This window comes from Narcine bancroftii, chromosome 1, assembly GCF_036971445.1.
Source record: "Narcine bancroftii isolate sNarBan1 chromosome 1, sNarBan1.hap1, whole genome shotgun sequence".
In the NCBI taxonomy this organism is placed as follows: Eukaryota; Metazoa; Chordata; class Chondrichthyes; order Torpediniformes; family Narcinidae; genus Narcine; species Narcine bancroftii.
In genome coordinates, this window is record NC_091469.1 from 26939996 (window position 1) to 26951050 (window position 11055).

The 11055-nt window shown below is 39.1% G+C and overlaps 1 protein-coding gene across 3 annotated transcripts in view; it reads right to left on the reverse strand.

The window, feature by feature from the left end:
* svep1 (sushi, von Willebrand factor type A, EGF and pentraxin domain containing 1) overlaps positions 1 to 7876 on the reverse strand; it is a 198974-nt gene extending 191098 nt beyond the window's left edge. For all 3 annotated transcript variants that reach the window (XR_011353075.1, XM_069922936.1, XM_069922931.1), the window contains exons 1-4: positions 7755 to 7876; positions 3677 to 3874; positions 1913 to 2031; positions 535 to 664 (exon numbers count right to left, since the gene is read on the reverse strand). Coding sequence is in view for 2 of the 3 variants with exons in the window: in XM_069922936.1 (XP_069779037.1) it covers positions 535 to 664; positions 1913 to 2031; positions 3677 to 3874; positions 7755 to 7788 (481 nt within the window). In the remaining variant the exon portion in view is untranslated. The remainder of the gene's footprint in view (positions 1 to 534; positions 665 to 1912; positions 2032 to 3676; positions 3875 to 7754) is intronic.
* Between the last annotated feature and the right edge of the window lie 3179 nt (positions 7877 to 11055).

Genomic DNA, 11055 nt, shown 5'->3' on the forward strand with positions numbered 1-11055 from the left:
TCCACACCTGACTAAGGTTAGACAGCACAGAGAATTTTGTAATTATGTTTGAAATTGCTTTCTGGTACGTGGCATGTAGATCAAATACTGTGACCTCACAAATCCTAGCCCTAATATTTGGTCCAGAGAAAAGTGTCGATGTGCCTTTACTGATAGCACTGCCAGTTGCTCAAGATGGGTTTATGTTTATCATCTCAACTTGAAGGTCCCTGGGAATTACAGACAATGCAGACGTAATCTAGATTATTTTTGTATCTTGGCACATTCAATGTGTCTAGAGGAGTGCAGACTTGGTGCTGTTTAATAAATCTGTAATCCAGTCACCTTTTGTAAGAAATCCAATCTTCTAGCATCACTTTAATGTTAAAACCTGCTTCCTTTCCTGTGACACATTATCCTAAACAGGAAGAAGACTGGAGACCATTTCATTTAAAATTGATGAAACCAGAGAGATCAGGACAAGGAAATCGTACCTTGTGTAAGCATTCACATGTGCCATCTACTCACCAATAAACATGTCTGCAGCTTACTCACCAATAACCTTTATGTTAAAGGAGCAACTTGCTTTATTCCCAGTTTTGTCCGTGACTATATAAGTGATAGTGATTTCTCCAATTGGGAAGAGGTGGGGTGGAATCACAGCTGGAACGACTTGTAAAAATACCTTGAAGTTGAAATCAACAGAGCATTTGAATTCAATGATTAACATAAGAGCAAGATAAGAAGAGAAGATCATTTGGTCCCTTGAACCTTCTCTGTTATGACCCAAATCCAAGTACATCCCTTTCCCCCAAATCCTTCAAGATGTTTTTTTATTCAATAGCATGATCAATCTCAGACTGAAAGTAACAAGTGACATGAAATCAATTTGTAATTATGGTGCAGAATTCCAAATTTCTATCACCCACAGTGTACAGAGGTGCTTATTTCACTCATGAATGGCCTGGTTTTAATTTTAGATATTCTCCCTGGTCTTAAATTGACCAATCAATCTGTGTCCTTTTCTTAAGACAGTATCACTCCATGTACTGTAGGGTGTGTGTGTGTGTGTGTGTGTGTGTGTGTGTGTGTGTGTGTGTGTGTGTGTGTGTATGTGTGTGTGTGTGTGTGTGTGTGTGTGTGTGCGTGAGTGTGTGTGTGCGTGTGTGTGTGTGTGTGTGTGTGTGAGAGAGAGAGAGAGACAGGACCCTTCTCCTTTCCTCTCTACATCTGTCAACATAATCATGTCCATCAATTTCACTCTGACCCTTTTACCAAGACCCACATGGTCACAGGGTAAACAGAAGTTGCACAAGGACAGCACCTCAGGTCAGAAAAAAATTACGACCCATGGAGCTATGAGGCCACAGTGTTATCTAACAGTGCCACCATCTCATGTGAATCTATGGTTTCTGTTTTCTCATTCTCATGTGTCCTTTCATGGATAAAAGTGTCCTTCAGGGAAGCCCTCATCCATCAAACTTCTATAAAATATCATTTTTTATTTTTCAATATTTTTATTGGTTGCCTCAATTAAATGTTACATAGGTACATGATAATAAAGTATTAACAAATCTCATAAAATAATAAAAATGTTAAAACCAGAAAAGAAATAACTAAAAACCTAAAAAAATCCACTATATTATCAACCTCCTCCCTTCAGAGGCTAAACATAAACAGTCCACAACCTGATAATAAAAATATAATTAAAAAAAATTAAGCATCTTTAAAGATGCCATTGTTTCAATATATTATACGAAACATGACAGTTCTTGCACTGCAGCATTCCCTTAGCATGATCAGTTCAGATTCTATGCTCAACTTCCCTTTTCTCAAATAGAACTATACCCTGAAGACCCTCAGTGCTATCCATGAAAGAGTTGCTTCAGCCAGGTACCAAGCACTTTAACCCTAAAATAACTGTAGTACTCACCTGATCCCCAGAATTATCATTTGCCTCTGGTATTAACCAGCTGACGTTTGCTGTTTTCTGATGCTCTAATGTTTCCGCCTTGATTTCCTTGGGACAACTAATTTGGGGGACTTCAACATCTAGACAATAAAATATTTTTATTAAAAAATATCAACATCTTTCAAATAATATGGTGTAACTAAAATACATCACAATATTGTTTAAACAATGACATTTATTGTGCATTTATTTAGCAGCTTTAATGCACAGACAACATTACGTGTTAGAGATTCTGGGGGAGCAGTGGATTGGCTCAGCACACCAGAAAATGAGGGAGCACCACCCATTTGAGAAGGTGAAGCAGAGGATATGACCCTACGGGATGGTGACCATTACGGCGGACCAGTGTGGACGTCTGCGGCTGGTCGAGGCAAGGAACCCATACAGGGTGCAAAGTGCTCTGCGGTCAATGGTCTCACACCAGACTGTGGACTCTTGGAGACTGGGTAAAGGGGGAATCAGGTATCAGAAGTGAGTTGCAAGGGGGTATCGAGGATGCTGAAGTCTTCCTGATCATTTCAGTGATTTGGATCTTGGACTGAAGTCTGTGTGGCTGTGGAGGCTGTGCGAGCACTAGAGATAGTAACTCTGGGGGATCTTTCTTTTGCTTCTCTATTAAACTAGAAGACCAAACAGGGCCTTATTCAAACGTCACAATGGAAAAACAGTACCTTGAACACTGTTCTTTTGATAATGCCATATAATGTCAGTTTGGATTTTATGCTCATCTCCCTAGAGAGGGATACGAGTTTACAAATGCTTGATCAATTGAGTCAATGAAATAACTTAATTCCTTAACCTGCACCAGATAACAATAAAGTTAAGCCAGAGCTAAAGTTGTTACAACAACAATTTTTGGTTTTTACTCATTCTAAACCGTTCACTGAGAATTGAATGAAATAGCTTGTTTTTAGATTCATTAAAATATTAAGGTCTCACTAGCAACAAAGAATGTGATGTAATTACCAACTTGCATTTACATGATCAATACAGATTTAATTCATTAGAAATTACTTCTTGACTTTTCATGTGAACCCAGTTTTTCTACAAAACAAGCATGAGAATACACCACTCTTAATAAAATTAAGAGTTCAAGAACCATGAGATAATGTTGTAACTCCACAAAACTCAGGTCAGACCACACAGTGTACTGAGTTCAGTTCTTGTCGCCTCATTAAAGGATGTAGATGCTTTAGAGAGGATGCAGAGGAGATTTACCAGGACGCTGCCTGGATTGGAGAACGTCTTCTAAAGGGTGATTAATAGAGCTAAGGCTTTTCTCTTTGGAGCAACGAAGAATAAGACTTAATAGAGGTGTACAAGGTTATAAGGGGGGGTGGCTAGATAGAGTGGATTGCTAGCATCTTTTTCCTGGGGTGACAATAGCAAATACCAGAGGGCATCTGTGAAGAAAAGTTTAGTGGAAATGTCAGAGGTAAGAATTTTTAAAACCAAAGAGTGGTGGGTGCCTAAATTGCATTGCTTGGGGCATGGTAATGGAGGCTGGTACAATAGAAACAATCAATAGGCACATGGGTGTAAGAAAAATAGGTTATAGGAGTGAATAAGGGAAGGATCACATTGTTGTGGAGTAAATTTACATAGGCCGGCACAAGATCATGGGCTAAAGGGCCTGCATTGCGCTGAAACGTTCTCTGTAAATGTTATGAAAAATTCCAGATATCAAGCTCTTATCTTTGTACCATGAAACTGTTAGAGAGATACCTCGACAAGTGGCTTTGTGAAGTTTCTGACTCCATTTGCCGTTACTCATGCATCGCACTTCTGCCATGACACCTGACAGCCTGTAACCACGGTGACAACTCAAATGGCACACACTCCCTGGTTTGACTGCAGCTTTTCTGCAGAGGTGAGGGATTACCAGCACACCATCCTTCTTCTGTATGGCTGGACAATGGATTTCTGTTGAGAAGCAAAAATGCACTGGTCTTGAAAGGGCAGGAGGAATTAACTTAAACAATGGCAACAATTTGAATTGGTATAGTGCCTTAAATGTGAAAAAAAATCTCTTTTAATCTTAACAATACCTTAATTTTCTCACAGAAAAAGGCCCAAACTGTTTAATTCTTCTTGGAAGGTATGGATTTGTATTTCTGATATCATGCTTACTATATACATGTATATAACATTCTCCACAAGATTTGTAGATTCATATCCACTTTCATTATACAGATACTGGGAGGTAGGATTGTTTTACTTTCTTTTAAAAGCATTTAAACATTGTTGGGCATTTTCTTGGCATTTGGGAAAACTGTCATTGTGAAACGAGAGGACACAGTCTCAAGACTCGGGAGAGTAGATTTAGGACAGAGATGAGGAAAAATAGTTTTTCCCAGAGAGTAGCGAATGTTTAGAATTCTCTAACCAGGGAAGTGGTTGAGGCTGCCTCATTAAACATATTTAAAATTCAATTAGATAAATTTTTACATGATAGAGGAATTAGGGGATATGGGGAGAAGGCAGGTAGGTGGAGTTAGGTCATAAATTAGATCAGCCATGATCACATTGAATGGCGGAGCAGGCTCGATGGGCCATTTTTGGCCTACTCCTGTTCCTACTTCCTATGTTCCTATGTTTCCTATTCACAGAACTACATTCTCAGGTTTCCCCACTGTGCTGAAATTCACTGCAAGTTCTTAAAGAGAAATACCACAATGCAAGTAAAACTCCTCCACCTCCTGAGGACTGTAACTAGTGAATAAATGGATAGTACTTTAAAAACACAAGAAATAGGAGTAGGAATCGACCATCAAGCCTGCTCTGCCATTCAATGAGATCATGACTGATTTGATAATAGGCTCATCTCCATCTACCCACCTTTTCCCTTTATCCCTATCCAGTTATGTAAAAATCTATCCAACCTTGTCTTAAACATATTTACTGAGGTAGCATCCACTGCTTCAATGGGTAGTGAATTCCACAGATTCACCACACTATGGGAAAAGCAGTTCTTCCTCATCTCCGTCCTAAATCTATTACCCAGAATCTTCATGCTATGTCACCCCATATTCTGGTCTCCCCATCAATGGGAACAACTCATCTATCTTATCCACACCTTTCATAATTTTATATGCTTCTATAATATCCCCTCTCAGTCTTTTAAATTCCAGCAAGTACAATCCCAGACGACTCAGTCTCTCTTCATAGGCTAATCCCCTCATCCCAGTGAGTCTTGTAGTCTTTTGAACAGTAGTAATTTGTATCTCTGTTCTTTCTGATCCTTTGGTGATTCAGTCTCATTTAGAGATATTTTCTTGGGAATATCCCAGTTCTTTCTAATAAAATGCACAACTCATGTTTTTGTAGCTTGAAACCAATTTGATCATTATAGATCATCTCTCCAGGTTTATTAATGTAATACTATATCTTGTTAAAATTTCAACTGTTTTGTCTTGTTTGTGCTATGTGCAAAATGAGCCAGGGACGTTGGTGTTGCCACAATGTCTTGGCCATCTTTAACTATCTAGAGGAGACAAACAGAGGGTTGCTTTGTTGAACCTTGTGCTGAAGATACATCTGCAGTACCACTGATAGAGTATTCCAACATTTCAACCCAAAGATGGCATTGGGATAATGATACATTTCCAAATCAGAATGATGACATTTGGTGGCAATAAATACACTATGTCACATTCTAGGAGTAACTTTAGCCATGAAAGCTTTTTTGATCAACAGGATGGTGGATGGAGCCAGTTTTGGAGGATCTCTGAAGCAAAAGCTGATGTTTAGCCAGAGGCAAGGTGAACGAATGGTGTGGTTGGGGAGGTTTCTGTCAGTTCCTCCAGGTTGCAGGCTGCTAAATGCAGCTACTATGGCGAGCTCTAGCTCAGGTTCAGCAGCTAAAGGCCTCAACCAAGCTGCAGGCTTCATGCAGTCACCCTGACAGGACTCGGTGCGAATGGCTTCCTAATGTTTCAGGGATTCAGAGCTCAAGTCACGCAAGTGCAATTGGGATGTGGGTGCCTTGAGCTAGCTTAGAGATGAATGATCAATAAACATTGCTTAGAGATTAATGATCAATAAACATTGCTTAGAGATTAATGATCAATAAACATTGCTTAGAGATTAATGATCAATAAACATTGCTTCTGAAATCACACAGGATTCAAGATCGACTTTCAATGTGGGCTTTGTTTATAGTAATTTTTTCCAACGATGAAGTAGACTCCATCGGTTATGTATTGCTAACTCTTTCTATCTTTCCTGCCAAGCAATACAATGGCAGTAATGTTTACTAACAAGAGGACCACTAACAAAAGGATCATGTCTTCCCATTTTTTCTGATCACCAGGTCTAAAAGGCAAAGCAGTCAAGCACTTGTGAAGTATTTAAGGTTATAAAAGATGATAAATTTCAATGAGGACAAAGAATGTTGAATATTGGCCCATTAAATAACATGGTTTCAGGGGAAACAGGTTTGTAAAATCCATGTAGGGGTAAAATGTGTTTTATGCTTGTATTTGTCTGGAACTAATTTTTGTTGACATATTTCATGTCATCTCTTGAGTCAGATAAGCAGCTCAGTTTTTAATTCCCTTTGCTCTGCGAAGATGGAGGGACTTCTATTGACCATTTAAGTATCATTTTAAGCATCATTTAATCATAGTTTTGGTACCGTATAACAAAGTTGTAATTATGTCACATCTCCAGAATGGAGGACCATCGCCTTCCCAAGATCGTGTTATATGGCGAGCTCTCCACTGGCCACCGAGACAGAGATGCACCAAAGAAGAGTTACAAGGACTGCCTAAAGAAATCTCTTGGTGCCTGCCACATTGACCACCGCCAGTGTGCTGATATCGCCTCAAACCGTGCATCTTGGCGCCTCACAGTTCGGCGGGCAGCAACCTCCTTTGAAGAAGACCGCAGAGCCCACCTCACTGACAAAAGGCAAAGGAGGAAAAACCCAACTCCCAACCCCAACCCACCAATTTTCCCTTGCAACCACTGCAACCGTGCCTGCCTGTCCCGCATCGGACTTGTCAGCCACAAACGAGCCTGCAGCTCGTTTTTGTTTACGACATTTACCTCTCCATAAATCTTCGTCCGCGAAGCCAAGCCAAAGAAAGAAGAATATAAGGTTTTTAATAAATCATGGAAAACTCAACCTAACTTTGGTATGGATCTTTTTTGAACCAGTAGTAAACAACAACGACATTCTAGTCTCTCCAGGCGATTTATAAAGGAAGATATTCACAACAACCCGTTTGATAAAAGGTTACGACCTAAAACATCAACCATCTTTTTCTCCCAGTTATGCTGCTTGACCCACTAAGTTCCTCCAGCAGACTATTTTTGCCAGTTGTTTGACAATATGCTGGATAAAATTTGTGAGGGCAAAAAAAAAGCGCCAAAAAGTTAGGAGTAGTTGTGTTCAATGGGTGTCGAGACCAGGCAATATATGAACAAAATTGTTCTAGCCTGGGTTAAGCCAATTTTCAACTTCAAAGCAATTCTTTCTTTTGGAATTCCTTTGAAATTTCTAGGTCTCCACCTTTTGAACCAAGTAAATAATACCCAAATTTTTTTTATGTACAGATATTTTTTAAAAATTATATTTTTATGTATATATGTGATTATTATGTGCTGAGTATTGTGAGTGTTATGTGTGTGCACCGTGGTCTGGAGAAACACATTTGTCTGGAAGTATATGTACAGTCAAGATGATAATAAACTTGAATTTAACAAAGGTATTCATCAAAATCCTGCTATTACATACATCCACACACAATACAGTTGATTATTAGCAAATTAACTACCATTCACTGTTCACTGGACTTACCAACACATTTTGGTTCCCTCCCATCCCATAGCATGTTAGCCAGACAAGTCAGCTTCGATCTCCCGTCCAAAACATAGCCCTTTTTACAGGTCACTCTGCAGATGGTCTTGTAAGATGTATCATGGGTTGAGCAGTTTATTGATCCATGCTCAGGATTACGTAACCTTGGGCAGGTGCGAACTGTACAAAAAGGAAGAGAGCGAATAAAATATTTAAAGGGACCTGAGGGGCATCTATTTATTTATTTATTAACACACACTGAGAAGGTGGTTAGAAAATGGAACAAGTCACCAGAATAAAAAAAATATTGGTGGAGCCTGCTGCAACAATGGCATTGAAAATACATTTGGACATGTATAGGAATAGGAAAGGTTTGGAGTAGGGTGGGACAAACATAGACAAATGAGACTTTTTTAGAAAGGTAACTTGGCAGGCATAGACGATTTGGAGCTTAAGGACCTGTTTCCAAGCTGTATAGCTTCATGTCTCTATATTTTATGATGTTTGCAAATGATATTGCTATACTTTAAGGAGTTGCATCTGGCTTCAAAGAATTGGATTTTCATGAATATTGCAGGGTTGGAGTATAATCTATCCCTCTACTGTGGTGTCACACAGCAGAATTGCTGATAGGGATGGTCAACATAGCAGTTAGCACAGTGTTATTACAGCACCAGGAACCTGGGTTCCAATGTGCCACTGACTGTAATGAGTTGGCACATTTTCCCCGTGACTGAGTAGGTTTCTTTTGGGTGCTCTGGATTCCACTCCCACCATCACCCCAACCCCTTTCCAAATATATACATGGTTAATAGATTAATTGGTCACATGATGTAATTGGACGGCATGTGTTTGTTGTGGACCACAAGGGCCTGTTACCATGCTGTACCTCCAAATTAAAAAAAAACATTCTCAGCAACCACTTTTGATATCTGTGATGTGTAGATTTAATGTAATTTACACTGTCATTCCAACCATGCAAACAACGCAAATGAAATACTAAAATATTATCACACTATAACAAGTAGAAAGGAACCAACATTTCTCACAAGATAAAAACACAATACTGGAGAAACTCAGCAGGTCAAACAGTGTTCTTTATATCGCAAAAATAAAGATATTTAACTGACATTTCAGGCTTGAACCCTTCATCAAGGTAAGGAAAAATGTCTGCAGGCATCCAAATAAAAGGGCAAGGGGAGGCGTTGTCACAAAGGCAGGTGATAATAGGTGGAGAAGGGAGGGTGATTATGTGTTTTTATATTTGCTATGTAAAGTACACTGTTTCTTTCACCTGCTTGAGTTTCTCCAGCATTGTGTATTTACTTCAACCATGATGTCTGCAGACTCTCATGTTTTACATTTGTCATAGATCTTTATTTCAATAGTTACCTCTGCATTCGGGGTCTGAACCTGACCAGAGGCCATTAGATTGACACAGGCGAATGCTGCTTCCCACGAGGTCAAAGCCTAGCTTGCATCGTATTCCGCACGCTGAACTGTAGAGGTTATTGCACGTGTTCTGTATGAAGTAACCATACCGAGGTGGCTGCAACGCTGGGCACTGCACCACTGCTCACCATCACAAAGATAAATGAACATATTAGCTCAACTGCTAGTTAAATTACGGTAACACATCATACCATCCACTGTTGGTTAAAAAAGGTTAACACATTTCATCTATTCATGGCTGATTAGTAATTCATAATACAATACTGATGATGTGACTGATCGTTGGATAGTTATGGAAATTCCTTTAATTGAATTATACTAAAACTAGACATCATCTATTTGGATTGTCTATTATTTGGCTAGCATATAACAGAAAACAACATGATTTGTGACTGTTTAAATTCAAACATTGCACTGTCAAGGCTGTCATCTGTGGTTTAATACATTCCTGGTTTCACAGGGTGACTTCCTTTTTCCATCTGCCCTACCTGCACCACTGGTTTATCCTGCAGGAACACAGACTTCCACAGCCATTTGGAAAGGGGTTTCAACTGAATTAAAATTGAGAGTTGGTGGAACAGTCTTTAAATCTTTCATTTCCTCAAATAGCACAGAAGACCACTTAGCCATCATGTCTCTGCCAGCTCTTAGAGCAATCCCATTAATCCCATTCACCAAGTAAATTTTCCTGCAACCTATTTTTACATGCCTATCACTTCCAACCCACCTAATTAAACTTATAGCCTAATAAATGGAAAAATTGACAGTTATCAATTATTCTACCACATCAATGGTCCGTGGAAGAAAATTAATGACCCAGAAGCCCACATAGTCAAGGGAGAGCATGCAAATTTCACACAGTCAGCACCAGGAGTCAGGATTGACTTGGATCCCTAGAGCTCTGACATATCTTCGTACTGCCCAATAATAATATTTCTGACACTCATAAATCAATCTTTTTTAAAAAAGCAATGTTTCCCATTTTTTTTCTTGTAGGTATCTGAAAGTTGTCTTCCAAGAATACAATTCTTGGAGTCTCAAGGAGAATACTGGAAAGTTGGGAACCTTGGATCCGATGTGCACAATTATTTGGATGCAGTTATCCTCATGAGTTTCATTCTGTGTTCTCCCATGACCTACCTTGACACACCTGCCCTACAAGCTTGTACCCTGCCTTGCAGATGCAGTCCTTGATTGAGGTGCTCCCTGGCCGGGATGAATAGTGCTCATTGGGACATTTGAGGCAAGTGCTAATGCCCCCAGGCTTCCCTTCTGACTTGTAAGTACCAGGAGGACAAGCTGAAGTAAAGAAACACAGATTAAAAAATGTTAATGGCTACAAATACAAACATTCACAAAAATCCTTTAAAATATTGAGAACTGTGGCTATTAGATACTTGCCCAGTTTTCATTATTACCAGCTGTTTTTTCTTAATTTAAAATGAGACAGAAAAATGTTGAATTGAATGTAAATGTTCCTCTAGTCATTTCTCTAATGTAACTTGACTGAAAAATGAGAACATTTCAGTCAATATATATTTATTTCACCTTTGACAGGGAATGCTTATTAGAGGTAGGTTGGCCCACATTTTTGTAGTTTTCATGACAATAAAACTATCAGCACTCAGTTGTTACACTGTGAAATCAAACTTTGAATGCAGAGTTAGTTAATGTACTAATTTCTGGCAGTGATTCAGCAAGCAGTATTATTTTGTAGTGGAGGCAAGGGAAAAAAAGTGGTCTGCAGAGCTCAGGTATTTAACATCTAGTCCTGTTGTAAATCATACTGAAAAATTCATGTCTGAGGTGTGAGCAAACTTTCACATTATGTACTTGGCTATAATTTATG